The sequence below is a fragment of the Benincasa hispida genome, unplaced genomic scaffold (genome assembly GCF_027475165.1).
Source record: "Benincasa hispida cultivar pf3 unplaced genomic scaffold, pf3_genome.v1.1 HicScf1389, whole genome shotgun sequence".
Classification (NCBI taxonomy): Eukaryota; Viridiplantae; Streptophyta; class Magnoliopsida; order Cucurbitales; family Cucurbitaceae; genus Benincasa; species Benincasa hispida.
Window position 1 is genome coordinate 1 of NW_028325730.1, and position 21536 is coordinate 21536.

General features: G+C 32.9%; 2 protein-coding genes across 3 annotated transcripts; both read left to right on the forward strand.

The window, feature by feature from the left end:
- The first annotated feature begins 1670 nt into the window (after positions 1-1670).
- Positions 1671-5170, forward strand: LOC120069888 (F-box protein At5g03970). Of its 2 annotated transcripts, none has more exons than XM_039021712.2 (2): positions 1671-1819; positions 3825-5170. In XM_039021712.2, exons 1-2 carry the CDS (start codon positions 1759-1761, stop codon positions 5102-5104), a joined length of 1341 nt encoding a protein of 446 aa, XP_038877640.2. In that variant the 5' UTR covers positions 1671-1758; the 3' UTR covers positions 5105-5170. The 2 variants fall into 2 exon arrangements, with proteins under 2 accessions (XP_038877640.2, XP_038877639.2); XM_039021711.2 differs by having other exon boundaries at positions 1699-1846.
- Positions 5171-8260: 3090 nt separating this feature from the next.
- On the forward strand, positions 8261-20060 carry LOC120069889 (myosin-11). The gene is made up of 37 exons (XM_090309158.1): positions 8261-8395; positions 8709-8852; positions 8936-9081; positions 9158-9314; positions 9464-9522; positions 9793-9952; positions 10071-10220; positions 10317-10453; positions 10537-10683; positions 10828-10929; positions 11355-11412; positions 11500-11601; positions 12185-12222; positions 12424-12550; positions 12629-12799; positions 13015-13146; positions 13236-13345; positions 13516-13576; positions 13881-14058; positions 14215-14420; positions 14509-14628; positions 14942-15040; positions 15377-15598; positions 15991-16130; positions 16489-16600; positions 16704-16751; positions 16863-17114; positions 17202-17357; positions 17457-17663; positions 17764-17907; positions 18097-18167; positions 18252-18351; positions 18431-18487; positions 18589-18645; positions 18744-18824; positions 18942-19024; positions 19560-20060. The coding sequence occupies exons 1-37, from the start codon at positions 8261-8263 to the stop codon at positions 19681-19683; spliced, it is 4593 nt and encodes a 1530-aa protein (XP_090165284.1). The 3' UTR covers positions 19684-20060.
- Positions 20061-21536: the final 1476 nt, after the last annotated feature.

Sequence of the window (21536 nt, forward strand, 5' to 3'; positions counted from 1 at the left end):
CAAATATGAAAATATCAATAGAAATATCGAGATGTCAACGAAAATTTAGTGTCTATTTGATAACGTTCCTGTTTTCTGTTTATGTTTCTCATTTTTAATAAACTGATCTGTTTGATAATCATTCATTTTCTTATTCTTAAAATTTGAAAAATGTTCCTAAAAATGGGATCAAAATTGAGGACTAAAAAGGTAATTTCTCCTGCTTCGTTTCTATTTTATTTAAAAGTTGTTTGACAAGTAAACTTGTCCAAATTACTACTTAACTTCATGGTATTGAAATCAAATCTCATGTGTGAGACTTATTTTATTTTATTTTTCTTTCTTTCTTTTTATTTCATTTTTCTCCCTCTATATATTTTTTTTGTATTTTTTATAATTATTTCTTTCTTTTATTTGTATTTATTTTCTTTTTTCTTTTTTATATCTATATGTTAATTTAATTTTAAATTTTAAATTTTTAAATATTTAAATTTATATATTATTTTGATTTCCAATTTTCAAATTTTCAATAGAGTTATTTTCAAATATAGGAAAATGAATCAAAATATTTACAAATATAGCAAATTTAATTTTGATTTTCAAATATTTAGATTTATATATTATTTTGATTTGCAAATTTCAAATTTTCAATAGAGTTGTTTTTCAGATATAAGAAAATGAACCAAAATATTTACAAATATAACAAAATTTCACTGTCTATCTACAATAGACCGTGATAGACTAATATTTGTATCTATCTATATCTTGATAAATACAAATAGTAGTCTATTGCAGATAAATGTGATATTTTGTTATTATTTGTAAATATTTTCCCCAATTTTGTCATTTAAAATAATTTTTCTTTTTCAATGTGTATATATAAATATTTTTAAATTTTGAATTTTAAATTTTGTAATATGAATTTTTATATGTATTTTTAATTTTTAATTTTTAATTTTTCTTACATATGACACCAATTATAATTTTACATTATATAAATTTTGTTTACTATAATATTCATTTAGGTTCATTTTAATATTTTTACAATCACAACATTTACATAATAATATAATTGAGTTAGATTTAAGTCTACATCATTTATTTGAAAGAAATGACTTGAATGAGAACATATGAATGATAAAAACAATTGTATTATTGTTATTAATCTTACATCGAGACTTATGTGTATTTGAAAATTTAAATTTTTTATATTGTAATGACTATATATTTTTTATTTTATATAATTAGATTATATTTAAACTATAAAATATGAAAAGAAAATGTAAAGAAAAAAAATATAAAAAACGAGAAAAAAGAATAGTTATCAAACAAGTTTATGTTTTTATTTCTTATTTTAAGAAACTTAATAGTTATTAAACATAATCATATTTTTTATTTTAGAAAAAGAGGAAACAAACAATAAGAAACAAAAAAATGAAAAATAGAAAATAAAAAATGAAAATATTATCAAACGAGTTGTTAATGGCATGAAACCAAACTACTAACTTAGACATCAGAACTACGGTAGGTTCCGATTCATCACAATTTTTTTCCAATCTTTTCTTAAACTATTTTAGAAAAAAACCGACCAAGATTTTAACTTTCAAGCAAAATGGGACATGGGCATAAACTTAATCTAAATATAAAGCAAATTATTATTATATAGACATATTTTGCAATTCTTTCAAAAAGGGGGGAAAAAAAAGAACATATTATGCAATTTCCCCTTTGTTTAGGTAATTTATATTTTTGGCCAAATATTTCCTTCCATTGTAAACCATGGTTAACGCGAAAAATTCTCCCCTTGCGGGTTCTGCTTCTGCAAGCAATTGGCCGTCAGGTACGAAAATGATGGCTTTCACAATCGGTATCTATAAATTTCTTCCTCACTTAAACAACTGCGATCGTTCTTTCTCTCTTTCCTCTTTTCATTGCGCGTTCTTCGGAGGTTTTTTGGTTTGTTGTTGTAGAACACAGATGGGTTTTGATAAGTTGTGTTCATCTTTGCTTTCTATGATTTCTTGTGGCTCTAATTTTAAGTTCATACGAAGAAATAGAACAAAGAGAGTGATAGGAACGATTTGGGTTGTTTTTATGTTTAATTTTCATCCGTTTGTCGATTTTTTTATTCTGGATCTTCTTAATGTGATTCTCAGGTTGAAGTCTTATGGGTCTGTGATGATATATTCACATAAATTTTTGCACGATTTATGGGCTATTATTGTTGCATGTCCACTCTGTTTTGGGCTGAAAATTATTATGCCATTTTTAGTGTAGCATGGCTAGTTTCAAATTCTGATGTAGAATTTCATCTGACGTACTGAACTGTATAAATCCGTTTGAAATTTTTGATTGAGGATCCTGAACTTGGTGTTGGCAACAAACTAGTTCAAAAGATTGCATTCTATGTGAGCTTTAACTATTAGTTTTTCTTTTGGTGATTTTTCTTAATAATTGAGGTGTCTGGTTTGGAGACAAGGTTTTAATACATAGTAATTAAGTTCTAAATTTGGGGATTGAACCTTGAATGTTGGAAACTTGGACCCTTCTCTTTGATAGCCATTTTAATAAATGATAATCATTTATTATGCCTGGGTGAAGTTTATGCATATCCTATAGCCCTTCTCTTTGACAAGAGTAAGAAATGTCAAGTTGATTAACTCGTAAAATGGAGTAGTACTACTTAAGAAATAGAGATAAAAGATAACAAAGAGAGAACTTTCATGAAGCTACCCTGACTTCTATTAGGAAGCAGGATCTTTGCTCGAGTGGATGCTAACTCTGTCCAAGGGCTCAACTTTGTAGTTTATCCTTTTATGTTTGTTACTGAAGATCCTTTGGTCTAGTCTAATCACATGGCTTGATACAGTATCATCCTTTACATTTGTTGATAAAAATTTAGTTGTTCTATTCGGTTATAGTGTTTGATTTGGTGTTTGAATTTGATAACTCATAAATTTTGGATAAAGATACATCTGAAACTCTTGATACTAAATGATTGGATTCATGATGCCAACATAATCTTGGAATGAAATTTTGGTGGTTACTAAATGCTTTAAATCTTTAACCTGTCTCTTGAAACTATATTTCACTTGCTGCTATTCATAGCCCGGTACTAATATCTTGCATTATATTTAAGCAAGTTAAGAGAGTTCTTTTATAATGATCAGGAAGCATACTCCCATTAAACATTGCCATCAAATCAATTATTTTGGTCATAATATCAAAGAATATTGTCAATGCCACATTTTTTTTTCTTTTTTAGAAAAAATTATGTTTGTGATTGATTTCCATTCATGAAGTTTCATTAAGCAGTTTTTTCTTTTCTTTTTTGTCCATCTGTATGTCGTGTTATAACAACTTGAGCTCATATATGAGAATTACATAATCAGTTGCTAACTTTATTATAATTCTTTTTAACAATAAGCAAAACTTTTCATTAACGTAACGATAAGAGGCTAATGCTCAAAAGATACTAACTCCACAATGAATGAAAAAGAAAGCATTAAAAGCATTAAAAAGGAAAAAAAATTACAGAGGGAATATAAATGCATTCCAGTTAAGATATAAGTCTTAAAGAGAGTAATCAGTTGCTGACTTGATTAAGGCTTCTTTATTGTTTTTCGTACTTAGCTATCCATAAAAACTCGATTTTCATACTCAGTCCTCATCTTGATTCTCATTATGTGCAATATAGTACTTGTTGTCATCTTCATATGTACTTTGTCTTTTCGTCGTTTATTTATTTGTGAACTTTTACATTCTGGTGTAACTAGTTGCATGTGATAGTTAGTTGTATGCAAAATGCAGTGCATCTTAACTTGTGAGCAAATTAATTTGTTTAGGTGATACTGGAAATCTGCACTCGTCAGAATGCTTCCCCAGACGAGGGAAGAAAATGGTTAGCAATAGTGTTCATTCAGCTTTGGCATGTGATGACATCCTCACTGAAATCCTCCTTCGTTTGCCAGAGAAATCTGTTTTCAAATTTATTCTTGTGTCCAAAAGATGGCTGTACTTGATTTGTAATTTTTCTTTTCGTCGTAGTTATGAAAAGCAATGGGGTGCACACACTCGTCTTTTTGGGTTTTTTGTATGCAATTTTCTTTACATTGACAGACCACAAGATGGGGTGAGGCGCCCTCGGTATGAGCCTGCTCTACCTCTACTTTCAACTTGTCAAGAGAGTGATGATTTAATTTCATCTGGAATCTTAAGGAAACTTGGCTATTTTATTGACTACTCTGATGGGCTTCTTCTCTGTGGCCGGCACCCTAAACATTATTATGTCTGGGATTCCGTCACTAAGTACCGATGCCAACTTCCTCAACCTCAAAAGCACTACAAATATCTTTGTACTGCATTCATGACAGAAGACCCTGGCGAAGGTGGCGGAGATATAGTATATAGAGTTGTTCGGGCAAACTGTGAATGCAGAGTTGATGTAATTAACACCATCTCCATAGAGACTTTCTCCTCACGGACTTGGACGTGGAAGCAATCTACTCTTGTCTGTTCTTCAGATTTTGCTTTGAGCCCGTGGACAGTAGGTACTGTGATTAATGGAGTTATCCACTGGTTTGGAACATATCGAAGTTTAGCCATTTATGATCCCGGATTTGGAGAAAGGCGCATAATTTCAATCAAGCTACCGGTCGGTCAGCTGACTCATGACTATGAGGACTCCATTTTAGGAGTGTCATCCAATGGGCTTTTGCAGTATGGTCAAAGTGGGAAGCTTGGTTTGGAGACGTGGGTTCTGTACAAGGAACAAGATGACTCCTCATCACCGTACACCATGGGTGCTCATTGCGAGTACCGGTGGAAGTTACTACACAAATTAAGCTACAAAGATATGTGGAAGCAGAACCCAAATTCAGGTATTCGCTCTAAAGAATCTCAAATACTATCATTCGTTGGTCGAAACTCCGACTCTGTTTTCATTAGGTTGGGTTCAAACATCTACCAATGTAACATCAGAAGCAAAACATTGGAAGTGATTCCCTATCATTATGATGTTGTTCCTGTTCCATGGGATTTTTGTAAAGTAGTGCCTTACTTTCAAAAGATTTGGCCCCATTCCCCTTTCCTCATCTCCCCAAACACAGTTAAGCAGCTACTTTGAGATGCTTGTTCTGTTACCATTTTCTACTATTGTTAATGATGGTTAGGAGGTTGTCCTTTTTTGTTAGTTGATGATGATCCTTCCCTTTCTCCATTATTCTATTGGCCATTTTTTGTTTTAGTTTCAAGTTCTTAAGAATTATGCTTATTTTCTAAATTTCTTTTTCTTCATTACTTCTGTTAACTCGTTTTTTAAGTTCGTTGTTTTAAAAAGCTATATATAAACAAGTCGGTTTCTACTTGCTTCTTGTTTTATGCTTTATTGCAATTTCTCTAATCCGATTCTCGACGTTCAAGGAGAATGAACTAACATATGAATGTGCAAACAATAGACATGGGACTAACATTCCCATTAATTTCATAAAGTTTTGGAAAAAAAACGGATTGTTTTCTAGCTAAATCAACTATGTCTGAGATCTCCGAGTATGAGACGTGGGCCATAGAATTGCAGGAAAAACAATTGAATACCTGAACTTTAAAAAAGACCTTTATATCAACATTGTAACACCATCATTATTTTTTTTTTCCTTTTATTACAATAGATGAGCTATGGGATTTATGCTCTAATCTTTGTAATGAATGTTTTCTTATTATTTAATTATCTTTAGTTGCAATTTGTACGTGATGGATGGAAATTTTAAGATTATTAGTGTAATTTTGACAACATATAATTTCCGTATTCAGGTTCATGGTTTGAGTAATAGGCTAAAGAGTCCATAGTATATGGATAATCTTAAGTATCTTATTCTAGTAATACCATTAATGCAATAAAAGTGCAACAATAAGTCTATCGACAATATGTAGGGTAAGAAATCCAAACTTCTATCCACTTGATCAAGGGTACAAACTTATGTTGTACTATGTTTGTATTGACTATTATTTGAACATAATTGATATATTAAATATAAAGAAGAAAAAGAAATGAAAACACAAAATGTGAAATTGAAATCTTGATATAATAAATACTAAATGAATCAATGTATAATTCTTTTTTTTAAAAACTAATGTATATTAGATAAATTAAAAGAAAATATATATTTGAAGTTTGAATGAGAATTGACTAGGTTGAATATATATTGAGGGAGATTGTATGAAATTTGAACGAGACTAAAATATATTAGATATTAACATATTATTTAATTTTGACAAATTTTTTCCTTAGCCTCTTTGACAGTTTGGTTCTAAATAAAATAAAACCGATTCAATTCTGTTTTCTAAATTGTTGATAAATCTATCTACATTTTACCCACTTTTTTTTTTTTTTTTTAAACCGAGCCAAAATTTAAAAATTAAAAAAAAAGGTAGGCTTTTGAAAATTTATTTTTATTTTTAGAATTTGACTAATAATTTTTCCCATATGTAAAATAAAGATGTAAATCATCATAGAAAATAGAAAGAAATAAGCTCAATTTTTAAAAATTAAAAACAAAAAACGAAATGATTACGAAATGGTTACCAAACGGAGACATCTAATAAATTATAATTTAAATGTGATGATTATAAAAAAAAAATTAAATTTACGAGTGACATGAGAAACTATAATTATAATGTAAAAAAATCGGAATTCAGAATTCGAATTTGGCATTAGTCCCTGCATTTCCATGCATCCCTACGACTTGGTCGTATAGTAAAACTAGGATAGCTTGTTAAATTCGAATTTCGAATCATGACTCGAATCCTGAGCTTGAGGTGTTACAATCATTCAACGAGGACAAAAACAATAAAATTTTTAAACTTTACGTGTGACATTTTTTGAGAAATTATAATATAAATATAATTTGAATCGTAGGGTGAGGATGAAGGGTTGATTTATGGCAAGTCAGTGTAGCATTTGGCACACCCCGCTCTGCTGTGACATATAAAATCATTTCTGTTGAGAGCGAGAGAAAAGAAAGACTTGGTAACCACAAATTGGCGCGCAATTAACGGAATTACCGAACTTACCGGTCTTTCTGAACAATGTCACTCCCACATTCCATCCGATCCACATTCACTACCTCTCTCTCTCTAAAGCACACATTTTTTTACTTTTTCACATCACAATACCTTCTTTTCCTTCATTTTCCTCAACCATTTCTTCTCCCCAATGTCTCTTTTCTGCATTTTGTTTCATTACACTCCGACCCATCTTTCATTTTCTTTGATTTTCTGATTTCTCATGTGAATTTAGCCATGATTTTTGACAAATGGGTCATTTTGGTCATTCTTGTTTTGATCAAGGTGAAGTTTTCTTTAGCCGTTGTGTATTTGGTATGGTGTATGAATTAGGCAGCTGAAGTGTTTGAAGAAAGTACCCAATCGCCAACAAACTTCAGATTACAGCATCAGAAATGGTTGGTGTACTACCATCATATATCTTGATTGAACCACGCAAAAACAGTTCTGGTTTATATGTTTAATGTCTGGCTGTAATATTTATTTGCTAGATCAAAGGGGCTAAACAATCACAGAATAATTTATTCTATTGTGATTTGATGCTGCTGATTAGATTGCTAGCTGCAAATGACTTTTAATTGATTTCTGTTCATAATCTTCAAATGGACCTTGAAAATAATGTGTGATAAAAAAAATTGTGGGAAGTGAGTGGAAGTTTTAGAAGCCATTGTCTATTTATGTAATGATAGCCGATGATTCTTTTATGTATTCTGTCATATCATGAAATGTTAGAATGTAAATCTAAGGCTTATGATGGGGTGGAGGGATGAGCATCAACAGGTGCAAAGTCAATCAATATCCCCTAATAACTGGACCTTTTCATCGAAGGGTCAAGATTTTGCGGTAGTATGGATGCTGCCTGTCATATAGGTTTCCTAGTAAATATTTATTTCTTGGGATGTTCTTTAGGATTCCAGTTAGAAGAAAGTTCAAACAAATACTTCTTCCATGGAAATGGAACATGTAGAGAACTTAAGGAACAATTGAGTTCGTGCTAGACTCCCTTGTATGGGAAGTAGAATTGTAATAAGCGATGTTATTTTACTTTGGAAAGAAGTTACAGTTTCAAAATAATCCCTGAATGCCACTTTTCATAATTTCTGTTAGCTTCTTGATTGGAGTGTATATACTTTTCATAAATGTGTTTAATTTTAAACTATTATTTCTTTTAAAAAATAGTGCAAATGTGATAATTTCTGAATTAATCTTTTATTTTCAATATATGCAGGGTACTCCAGTTAACATTATTGTAGGCTCTCATGTCTGGATTGAAGATCCAGAAGTTGCATGGCTTGATGGACAGGTGTCCAAGATTACAGGGCAGGAAGCTGAGATCGAAGCCAGCAATGGAAAAAAAGTAGTCAAAAATCTTTTCTTTATTTTCTCTTTTTGTTCTTTTCATATTACCATTAAAGGAAGCTGAGATCCAGCAGTTAGAAGTTAAGTTGATGATAAAAAATAAGTTACTGTTTTGATGGTCATTTAATTTGTTCATTACATTTATGATAATCCTGAATAGTTTGTGTTAAGAATCCTTGTATTTTCTCAATATAGCTACAATTAAATTACAATTCTTTTGACTCAGATGTATCTTTTGGCCTCTCTTAGAAACGCTGCTTCACCATACATCTTAACAAATATTGATTTGTGTGTGCTATTTGGCATCTTAGGTTGTGGCAAAATTATCCAAAATATACCCCAAAGATGTGGAGGCTCCAGCTGGTGGCGTTGATGACATGACAAAGCTATCTTACTTGCACGAGCCAGGAGTTTTACAAAATCTAAAAATTCGATACGAACTCAATGAAATCTATGTACATTTTCACCCTTCATATTGAAACCGTCACTCTGTTGAAGAAAAAAAAATCACATCTTATAATATTCCTTCTTATTGCAGACATACACTGGCAATATTCTTATTGCAATTAATCCATTCCAAAGATTGCCTCATCTTTATGATGGTCACATGATGCAACAATACAAAGGAGCACCATTTGGAGAACTGAGTCCTCATGTTTTTGCTGTTGCTGATGTTGCCTACAGGTTAAATTTCAACATGTTATTCACTTATTCTTGAAGAAATTCTGCATATTGACAATTAACATTTATACTAAAACAGGGCGATGATTAATGAGGGTAAAAGCAATTCAATTCTGGTCAGTGGTGAAAGTGGAGCAGGGAAAACTGAAACCACAAAAATGCTTATGAGGTACCTTGCATTTTTAGGTGGCCGGGCGGCCACTGAAGGACGAACAGTTGAGCAACAAGTTCTTGAGGTATGATAAATTAGAACTTCAATATAGAACCACTATTTTCTCCAGGACAGCTAGACACATTTTAAGCTATGTTTTCTTCCCTCAAATCATGTGTAGTTTACTTCTGATTCAAATCTCATGGTATTTTCTCCCTTTGACTTTATTTGCAGTCAAATCCAGTGCTTGAAGCTTTTGGAAATGCTAAAACTGTCAGAAATAACAATTCCAGGTAAACTTTGTGGAGGATGAAAGTGTTTTTCTAAAAAATGGCAGTGTTTAGTTAACACACAAAAAATATGCTTTTGAAAGATCTTAAAAAAGTATTTCAATCAGATTTTGTTTCCTTTCTAAACGCATCCTAAAAAAACCTTTCCACATTCAAAGAAAGCAGAAAATTCTTTTCCCCTTGCAGTTCAAAGTATATTTATTTCTACAAACTAATAAAAGCAGCAAATTTTCATTTCTCAAATTGTTCCTGATAATTATTTTCTCCATACAGTCGCTTTGGTAAATTTGTTGAAATCCAGTTTGACAAGCATGGAAGAATCTCGGGAGCAGCTATCCGAACTTACCTCCTCGAGAGATCTCGGGTTTGCCAAGTTTCTGATCCTGAGCGCAATTATCATTGCTTTTACCTCCTTTGTGCTGCACCTCAGGAGGTATTCAGCAGTTTCTTTCACCCCACTAACTAACTAAGAATGTTAAATTATTTAGGACATGTCTCATGTGAATTGGCATAGTCCTGGTTTGTGAATCAGATTGTTTATGATATAACAGGAAATTGAAAAATTCAAGCTGGGAAATCCCAGGTCATTTCATTATCTAAATCAATCAAATTGCTATGAGCTGGTTGATGTAAGTGATGCTCATGACTATCTTGCCACTAGAAGAGCTATGGATGTTGTTGGAATAAGTGCTAAGGAGCAGGTATGGTATCTGCTGAAGCTTGTAAAGATTTCCTAATTTTGAGCATAGTTAGTCATCTTCTCATGTCTTTCCTCTCCTCTCTCTTTACTCTGTCAGGAAGCAATCTTCAGGGTTGTTGCTGCAATTCTTCATCTTGGAAACATTGAATTTGCTAAAGGAAAAGAAGTTGATTCATCAGTTCCAAAAGATGACAAGGCCAAGTTCCATCTTAAAATGACTTCAGAGCTTCTCATGTACTTATCCTGCTTTAGAATGGGGCTTCATATGTTTACATCTTTTTATATTAGCGGTATTTGTCTAACCACGCTTTTTTCAGGTGTGATAATGCCGGCCTTGAAGATGCATTATGTAAGCGTGTCATGATCACCCCTGAAGAAGTGATAAAACGTAGCTTGGATCCTCAAAGTGCAGCCGTTAGCCGTGATGGTTTGGCTAAAACTATATATTCTCGACTATTTGACTGGTAAGTTCGCAGCTTATAAAAGATACCATCCACTTTAATGCCTAATAATTGAACTACACCCTGAAACTACTATACAAGATTGAAACTAGAAAGAAACACTAAATGTCATATGGAGTCTAAATGTATTTTATCTCCCATATGCAGGCTGGTTGATAAAATTAATGTCTCAATTGGACAAGATCCTAATTCCAAGTCCCTGATTGGGGTCCTTGATATCTATGGTTTTGAAAGCTTCAAAGCTAACAGGTAAGGAATAATGATTAAATATGGATATTGATTCAAGTGTTCCAATCGACCCGTGTATCAAAATCAAAGAGATAAAGAAAAACAAACAAACATAGAAACACATGTAAGCATTAGAGGCTACTGGTTGATGGGGTGGATAACATGAGTTTTATTAGAGTTCCATTATTAGCTTAGTTTTCTTCTTGTAAACTTAGCATTACAGTGAAATTTTATTCACATTAAATGTCCTCCAACCAGCTCTTTTCATGCGACGCCTTGATCCTTCGTGTGAGTTTTATCCATACATACGACCATATTACTTTTTATTTATCATGGTCATGTATTATTCACTGACGTGCATGTTCATGTGATTATATCCATGTAAGCTTTGTATTTGTACTTTTGGAAATTCTTGTAACTTAATTTCAGCATATCATGCTGTGCAGTTTTGAGCAGTTCTGTATTAATTTCACGAATGAGAAGTTACAGCAACATTTCAATCAGGTGACTTTCAGATATCGTTACAACATTTAAACACTTAACTTTCTTTTCATTAGTAAACTTAATATACATATTTTTTTGGGTGTCCAGCACGTTTTCAAAATGGAACAAGAAGAATACACTAAAGAAGAGATTGACTGGAGTTATATTGAGTTTGTGGACAACCAAGATGTGTTAGATCTCATTGAAAAGGTTAGATATATGATTTTTTTTTCATTTTCATATATATATTTTTTCCATTCATGATGCCAAATAGGACATTGAATCTCAGGGCAATGAAAATGCTGCGGTGACCTTTTTCTTTCTTTTCAACATGGTAGTGTATGCAAATGGATGTACACGTATCTTTATGTATATCATTAAAATTGGTGACTTCATAAATCTATATCAGATCAGCAATAGGTGATTAACATAATAAATGGTCCATCAATAATATTGATTAGACCTTTGATCGGTTCTAATGTTATTACACCACAACACCAGATAGACAACTCATGAAACGGAGAAATTTACAAGTGCTTTGTGACGAAACCTGATTTTTGTCCAACCTATCTTTTTTCAGATCCCAATCTTTCTCACATAAAATGTTACAGCAAACATATCCTAGTTCTAAATGGTCGAATAATCTCTTGGTCGAGTACAATCAATTGAGCTATACACATGTTGGAAATATCCATTTGTAGTTATGACTATTTGATATATTCTTATACTCAATTCTTGTTTATTCATATTATCATACTTTTCTGAAGTTAGTTGTGGTATCTTTATTTGACAGAAACCTGGTGGAATTGTGGCTCTCCTTGATGAAGCTTGGTAAGCTATCGTAATACGATTTTTTCACTAAAATATCACTTTTCACGGACACTGACCATTATATGTTAGGAAATTTCGTGGCATTATACAATTCTAAAAGTTGTAGCTTATGTGTATTTTGTTTAACACTTTAACTCTTCCAATGCAATTGTAGTTCAATCAATTTTAACATGTAAACTGTCCTTTTTCATTTGTTTTCAGCATGTTTCCAAAGTCAACACATGAGACATTTGCTAACAAGCTCTATCAGACTTTCAAAACACATAAGCGGTTTATAAAGCCAAAACTTTCTCGAACAGATTTTACCATTGCTCATTATGCTGGAGAGGTAATATCAACTCCAAGGCATAATTTTGTTCATGGCAGGGAAAATTCTTACCCTTACAATTTAAATATTTGTTTCCAGGTTTTATATCAATCCGAACAGTTTTTGGACAAAAACAAGGATTATGTTGTTCCTGAACATCAGGATTTGTTAGGTGCATCCAAATGTCCATTTGTTGCTGGCCTTTTCCCCCCTCTAAAAGAAGAATCAGCAAAATCTTCCAAGTTTTCTTCAATTGGATCTCGCTTTAAGGTAATTTTCTCTCAATCATCACAATGATCTATTTGTGATAAGAAGAACAAACAACAAATTCCAACCTCACATAAAAAGGCATTAGGATAAAATTTCTTTTTAACAATCGGTTACTAAATCTGAATGTAACATCCTAACTTGATCCTTATTGGAAACTAAGATATCTTTTCGTATTGAGGGACATCAACCTTAAGTGTTGGATTCTGTGTTTGCAGCTACAACTACAACAGTTAATGGAAACACTAAATTCCACAGAACCTCACTACATCAGATGTGTGAAGCCAAACAACCTCTTGAAACCTGCCATCTTTGAGAATGTCAATATAATGCAACAACTGCGTTGTGGTGTGAGTACTACTTTTCTTCTCTCTTATTTTGTTCCGCCAGTAACTGGATTTTGATTTCCCTCTATACAATAATTTCAATGCTTTAATAGGGTGTCTTAGAGGCAATCAGAATCAGTTGTGCGGGGTACCCTACTCGACGTGCGTTCTTTGAATTCATTAACCGATTTGGAATTTTAGCTCAAGAATCCTTAGAAGGAAAGTAAGTATTCTTAGTTTAGAATATTTTGCAGTTCTCTCTCACTTTCATACACTCTCTTAAATTGTGGTGTGGGAAACAGAGAACACCTCTGATGTTCATTCTGTAACAATATTGCTTAGAGGATTCGATATTCTGCATTCTGAAACCACCTATCTTTTCTTGGTGAGCAGCTACGATGAAAAAACTGTATGCAAAAAGATATTAGAAAAGCAGGGACTTAAAGGGTTTCAGGTAAGACAGAAAGTTCCTTTGAGCTTGTTTTACACCTTCTTCCATGTGGAAAACACTTCTTTATTAAATAATGAATCACTTTGAAAACTAAAATAATCTAACCTGAACTTTTACAATCATTACTTTAACCAATATAAATTTAATCACAAGATTATGATATTTTTTCCGATAGCAACAATGATGGAGTGGTTGTATGTGTTCAAAACATCTATGAATATCACATCTTGTTCTTGATGGAAAATTTGCCAAGTATGCAGTCATATATGGTGAAGATGAGGCATATATTCCAACTTGCATTTTGCAGATAGGTAAGACAAAAGTATTCCTGAGGGCTGGTCAGATGGCTGAATTAGATGCTCGGAGAGCAGAGGTATTGAGTAATGCAGCAAAGACTATTCAACGGCGCACACGAACCCATATTGCTCGTAAACAGTTCATTGCATTACGAAAGGCAACCATACACGTGCAATCTAGATGGAGAGGTAAGGCATTTGAAGTAACTTGCCGTTATATGAGTTCTATAACAAACATTAATGCTATTTCCTTTTATGGACACCCCGAATTGAGGAATTTTTAAAGCTTCCTGTTAAGTAGGTTGCTACGGTTTTTTTTATTACATTCAACTGCCATGATTACAGGAAAACTGGCTTGCAAACTTTTCAAGAATTTGAAAAGGGAGGCAGCTGCTGTGAAAATTCAGAAAAATGCTCGAAGATTTCATGCGAGAACAGCCTACAAAAGACTACAAACCTCGGTGCTTTATGTGCAAACTGGTTTAAGGGCAATGGCAGCTAGGAATGAATTCAGATTTAGGAAGCAGACAAAGGCGGCAATTATCATTCAGGTTCCTTACTTATATTTTAATTGATTCAAGCGATCTATTCCTTTTATTGTTAGATTAAATATTTTCCCGTTGATATGTAAAATTGTAGGCTCGATGGCGTTGCCACAAAGCTGCCTCATACTATAAGAAACTTCAGAGAGGTTCAATAGTTGCACAATGTAGATGGAGGGGAAAAGTTGCTAGAAAGGAACTTAGAAAACTCAAATTGGTAAGGATTGATCAATTCATTATCTTCTATTGGATTTTATTTGATAGCCATATACTTGAAATTTATCGTTGGAAATATCCATTTGATAATTTGAAATTTAATCGTTTGAATTGTATACTTGGATGTATATACCAAGGTGGCAACCAACCAAGGATGTATCAAGTCTCTTATCTGATCTTACTCTGATTATTGATTTTGATAGAAGTAGGCATTTTTCACATATACTCTATTAATAAAATTTCAAACCCTAAGTTCATTGCAGTGTTTTGTTCTCTGTTTCCATATTGGGCAACTTAAAAGCACTTTTTTTCAGGCTGCAAGGGAGACTGGTGCACTTAAGGAAGCAAAGGACAAGTTGGAAAAGAAAGTGGAGGAACTTACTTGGCGCATACAGTTAGAAAAACGCCTAAGGGTAATTTTATGCTATTTTAACATTAAATTTGATAATATTTGTCACAGGTGACGTTTTATACAAAAACATATTACTGGGTAATAAACTATGGAAAATACTCCTCCCCAATAAGACATTCAGGCAGTTCCTTTCCAACTAAATCTAAAAAGAAGCAGTCAATTTGAAACAATCAATTGCTTGTAGTTTTGATCTTCCTTTTTGGTTGACCTCAGAGAATAGACAATTTGTAACAAATCAATTACTTGTAGTCTTTTTCATCCTTTGTGGTTGACCCCAGAAACTATAGTTGTACTGAGATAAATATTTTGCCTACTAAGCTTTGAATCATCTATGCAGACGGACCTGGAAGAGGCAAAAGCTCAGGAGATAGCAAAATTACAAAATTCTTTACAAGAACTGCAGGCTAAAGTTGACGAAACTAACTCATTGCTTGTAAAGGAGCGAGAGGCTGTGAAGAAGGCTGTTGAAGAAGCACCTCCCGTTATACAAGAAACCCAAGTTCTGGTTGAAGATACCAAGAAAATTGATGCTTTGACAACAGAAGTAGAAAGCTTAAAGGTAATAAGGATTTTGCTCATCATATAAACTAAATTTAGCTAAATCAGCCTTTTCTTTCCCTAATTGAGCTTAGCATACTGAGATCAATATATTAGTGGTTATGCAAGTACATGAAAGTCAATGCTTTGGCATAATGCACTGGTGACAATCTTTTCTTTTTGTTTTCCAAACCTCTCTATTGGTATTTCAGCTAGATGAGATGTGTTTCTCACATTCTGTTGTAATAAATTAGCATTAACACTTCTGATATAATCAACTGAAATAGTCATTATTTCTGGCTTTAAGCAAAAGTGTTCATGCTGTACAAATTATAGTCATTTGTTGTTTATACCATTCGAGATGATTGATAGTGCCTTTTACACTGATTAATACGTTTATTTACGACCTCTCAGACATCACTGGAGACAGAGAAAAACAGAGCTGATGAATATGAGAAAAAATGTAGTGAAGTAGAACAGTCTAGAGAAGAACAACGTAAAAAGTTAGAAGATACAGAGAAGAAAGCTCATCAGCTCCAGGAGTCATTGACCAGGTAATATCACTATTGTGAGAATAAATAGAGGAAAGTTGTGTCATTCACCTTCTTAGATTGCCTCTATCTATATATTTAATAATGTGGGACCTGCTGGAAATGAATTGTTCCAACTTTTTGTTGAATTTATGTAGATAGACAATATTTAACATCTTTATGAAAATTACACTCAGATTGCAGTTTAAGATTTCTTACAAATGTATCAATGTTTCGGGGGAACTCAGCTTATGGGCTCTGGTTTTCAGTCTTTATAATGATCCTCTATATAAGTTTAAGGACACTTCAATTGTCTTTTACCCGAGTAAGAGCTATTAATTTGACATTCATGAATTGATTAACTGAACACTCTCTTGATTAGGCTAGAAGAGAAGCTTTCCAATTTGGAATCAGAGAATCAAGTTTTGCGCCAACAAGCTGTGTCTATGGCACCTAATAAACTCCTCTCAGGACGGTCTAGATCGATTCTTCAGGTATTATGAGACATTGGTATTGTATGATAGATTAATAACTAAAAAATAATTATATTGTGATGTTGGGGATATTTACATGTGAAATTTTTGCCACAAATGACAGAGAGGTGCTGAAAGTGGTCATTATGGAGGGGAAGGGAGGACACCTTTGGTCAGTAAAACTGTTCTTGAGCACAGAATTTGTTTAAAGGAATAAATAGAAATTCTTCATTCCATTTTGGTTTTTATTACTTCTAACTTACTATCTCATTTACTGAATCAGGATCTACACAGCCCCTCTATTAACCAAAGGGATTCAGAAGTAGAGGATAAACCTCAAAAATCACTTAATGAGAAACAGCAAGAGAATCAAGAATTGCTCATTAGATGTATTGCACAGCATCTTGGCTTTGCAGGAAACAGGCCAATTGCTGCTTGTATCATTTATAAGTGCCTGCTTCAGTGGAGGTCGTTCGAAGTCGAGCGCACCAGTGTTTTTGATAGGATAATTCAAACTATAGGCCATGCAATTGAGGTTCAAACTGATTGACATTATCCGCCACCATTCTTTTTTAATTTAGAGTCACTGCTAACATGAATACAAACACAATTTCCTTTCCAGACTCAGGATAACAATGACGTCTTGGCCTATTGGTTATCCAACGCTTCAACACTTCTATTACTGCTTCAGCGTACTCTGAAGGCAAGTGGTGCTGCTGGAATGGCTCCACAACGTCGAAGATCATCATCAGCTACACTATTTGGGAGGATGACTCAAGTTAATACAAAAGAATTCACAGATCCTTGTTTTTCTATGTATATAAACTAACATCATACTTAAATTTATCTGATGTCTTTCTTCTCTAACTTTTTCTAGAGTTTCCGAGGAGCTCCACAAGGAGTCAATCTATCCTTAATCAATGGTGGAACTAGTGGTGGAGTGGACACTTTAAGGCAAGTTGAAGCGAAGTACCCTGCTTTGCTTTTCAAGCAGCAGCTGACAGCCTATGTAGAGAAAATTTATGGAATGATAAGAGATAATCTGAAGAAAGAAATTTCTCCATTGCTAGGATTGTGCATCCAGGTATGTTTAATTAGAGTCTATGCCTTATGGATTGTCTTGTTCACTTCTTGTGTTTCATTTCTTTCTCATCACTAACCCTTATTCATGTAATATGGAAAAGGCACCAAGGACATCAAGGGCAAGTTTAGTGAAGGGATCTTCTCGTTCTGTTGCTAACACCGAGGCCCAGCGTGCTTTAATTGCTCATTGGCAAGGAATCGTGAAGAGCCTCGGAAACTTCTTAAACACATTAAAAGCAAATCATGTATGCAAAACCTCTCTCAATTTGTCTTTTATCATATTTTTTGCAAATATGGTTCAGTTATTAACTTGTGATTTCTTAAGTTGAAACTCTCTTTATTGTTTATTTGACTCCATAAGCACACGCAGCTGTAATTGGTTATTTAGATGTTCTTAATTTTTTTTTTCCTTCCTGTGTCTAATTTCATTATAGGTACCCCCATTTTTGGTTCGCAAAGTCTTCATTCAAATATTTTCTTTCATCAACGTTCAACTATTTAACAGGTATTCATCTCTTCGATTTCTTGTTCTTAAGATACTTAACTAAGAACTTTTCTCAGTCAGCAAACATGTTTTCTTTCTCTACAGTCTTCTATTGCGACGAGAATGTTGTTCATTTAGCAATGGTGAATACGTCAAAGCTGGGCTGTCTGAATTAGAGCATTGGTGTTATAAGGCTACCGATGAGGTACCTCGTACCTTGAATATGCTTCTTTACCTTGTTTATTTTGTTTAAACCGTTACTAACTGATAAAATTAAAATACAGTATGCAGGTTCTGCTTGGGACGAGCTAAAGCATATTAGACAAGCAATCGGGTTTCTGGTATTTCCCATCCTTCTATTATGTCCAAGTCCTCCCCCCAAAAAAATTTTGAATTAGAAAACAGGAAAATAAGCTAAATTCTTGCTTTAATACTGTAATAGGTCATTCATCAGAAGCCAAAGAAGACACTTGATGAAATAAGTCACGATCTGTGTCCGGTAAGTGGCATCTAAACGTTTGGTGTACAATGCACATACCTAAGTACTGTTGTATGTAGTTAATCACCTAATGAACAAACCAAATTCTTCACTCACAGGTACTAAGTATACAGCAGCTGTATCGTATAAGTACGATGTACTGGGACGACAAATATGGGACCCATAGTGTTTCACCTGATGTAAGATTTTACACACTGTGTCATCTCTTGTAGTTCAACTCTAGAGATTTATGTATGAACCACTCTTGTTTATATAATCTTTGCAAAAGTGCATAAATCTTTTGTTTCAATGTTTAGGTTATATCCAATATGAGGGTGTTAATGACCGAAGATTCAAACCATGCAATTAGCAATTCATTTCTATTGGACGACGATTCAAGGTAATCTATTTTGTGAATTTTCTTTGTCCAGTTATTTTCTCACCTTTAACTCGGGTGTAGCAAGTCACATGGGTTGAAAGAAGTACTTTAGTTTAATATTGGTTCGATTTTTACTCTCACTATCGAGTTTAACCACAAATAACAGACAGGATATTCTAGAATTTTGTTTCTTCCTTGCCAATGACAAAGATGCTTGGTAAGCTTAAGGATGATAATGGTTGAACTAAATTAAAACTAAGGTTAAAATATTGAGTCTAAGAATTCAATTTAACCTTTATTTTACAACCCAGATGCATTAGTATTGGATTTAAAGATATATAAACTTAGCTGTTTAGCAGGATTTTAAGGACAGTAAATTTATACTTTTTTCGATCTTAATGAGAAAAAAACCTGAAGGGCCTTACTTACATATATTAAGAGGCAGAGGAGTCAAACAAATATGAACCACTACCTTATGTAGTAGATTGCTACTTGATTTGTTTTACCAAATACTTCAGAACAATCTTAACATGTTTATCGGTTTCTTGGACTGCAGCATACCATTCTCAGTTGATGATTTATCGAAGTCTATGGAACAAATAGACATCGGAGATATCGAACCACCACCGCTGATTCGGGAAAACTCGGGCTTTAGTTTCTTGTTACCACGAACAGATTAATGAACAAATCTTCGATCTCTCTCTCTCTCTTTCTCAGAGCTTAAATTGTCAAGTTTCTGTCTGAATTGGAATCCTCCCACACATGCTTATTTCTTCAAGAGGTTCTACAGATTCAAATATGCCTTGCAGTTTGAAGTGAAATGAAGCTAACTCTGCCTCCAAAATTGGCTAAGAAATTGCTTCAAATCACTTGCCTAACATTGTAGTTCAAATTTCTTCACTATACTTTGTATGAGTTTTAGATTTTTTGAGACAGTCAGGTTGAAGTAGAAGGCGGTATCATAGATTTCCACATTTTCTTTGTATTCTAGTTGTATTTTCTCTGAGATTGTTTCCATTAAGTTTATAAATAATAAGCCATCATCAGTTCAGAATAATGTTTTGATCAAATTGCTTACAGATTGATAATATTCATATCAGCTTAGTTTGACTGAAGGGATAGCTTGAATATTTAAAGAATGAACTGATTGAGTGTTATTGTTAATCTCATGCGTGACACCGTTAAACAAGCACCAAAACAGTATATCAAGCAAAGGAGCATAATTTATTTGTAAATTTTGTATTTGGATTAACTTGGAGCTTAAATAAGTGTTTCTAAAAATTAATTAAAAAAAAAATTTGTTTTCAAACATGTCAATCCAAATCGACCCTAAATCAACTCTCTCAAATTATGTTAGAGTGCAACCTAATAGGAGTTCGTCGACAAATTTTCTTTCCTTTTGTCGCATTTTGCTCAAAGGGTTGAATGAAAATAGTGCATCAATTTGTTCCATAGACCCACTTGATGTCCTAATATGTTTTGGCATTGCATGGAATATAGCAGATTTGAGGGAAGAGTAACAACGCTTTGGTTATCAAATTAAGTAAATTTAAATGGTAGATATCTCGAACACTATTGGCTATCAATTAAATTAAAGACACTAATTATCATCTCAAAGACGAATTGTTTGATCTCACCTTACAATTATCAAACTAAGAAAAATAACTAGCTTGGTTATTACTTAAGCTAAAAGCACGATGTTCTTATTCAATATTTGATCTAATGATTATTTCTTTCCAAACATAAGAGATGAGAAATGTATCAAAATAAACACCATGACCTACAATAAAATACGGATAATCAAAATATGTTTCTCAATTAATCAAATAAATATATTGAAAAAAAATGTAATTCTCTATTGAATATGAAGTCTATATAATATAATGTCAAGATAAACATTTTAGGACAAGAATTGTGAGATGATAGATTGAGCCTTCGACTTTGAGGACATGAGTGCATGTCAATTATGATTAAGTTAGATTCCATTGAGCCCTTTTACAATTTGTTATTGTATATTATTGTAATAGATGGATAACCAAAAAATGTTTCTCAATTAATCAATGACTTTTATTGTACTCTTGGAACTTTTTGTATTTTTAAATATTTTTTTATATTTAAAAAGGTCCCATTCCACATGGTAGATAAGAGAAAAATAATTTTATTCCCTCAAATTATAGATGGTATAAGAGTTCATAAAGCCCAAACCAGTACTCAGTCTAATAAAAAAAATTGGGATCCGATCATTGCCAATTGGTATAAAAAGAAATTAAAAAGATCAAGAGACCTCACATCCGTTATAAGATAGATAAATTAAATCTCTCATTGTCAATTGGTTTTGAGATGAAACCTTTTATTATCGAATATTTTATAACAATACAAATGAAAAGTAAAAAAAGTAGGAACAATGTATAGATGTCCGTGGATAAACTAGAATATTTGAAAAATGGAACTCTTGCTCCTCCAATCCTCTAATGCCTTCACGGCATAGTATCGTAAATAAGGGAAAAATAATAGACAGTAAGAGAAAAATAAT

Bases quoted from the DNA above. Each gene is read 5' to 3' on its own strand.
- LOC120069888 (XM_039021711.2), top strand. From the start codon at position 1,759: ATGGTTAACGCGAAAAATTCTCCCCTTGCGGGTTCTGCTTCTGCAAGC. The intron at 1,847-3,824 runs GTATCTATAAAT...TAATTTGTTTAG, and splicing joins AATGATGGCTTTCACAATCG to GTGATACTGGAAATCTGCAC.
- LOC120069889 (XM_090309158.1), top strand. From the start codon at position 8,261: ATGCAGGGTACTCCAGTTAACATTATTGTAGGCTCTCATGTCTGGATT. The intron at 14,421-14,508 runs GTTCCTTACTTA...GTAAAATTGTAG, and splicing joins AGGCGGCAATTATCATTCAG to GCTCGATGGCGTTGCCACAA. The intron at 17,908-18,096 runs GTATGCAAAACC...ATTTCATTATAG, and splicing joins ACACATTAAAAGCAAATCAT to GTACCCCCATTTTTGGTTCG.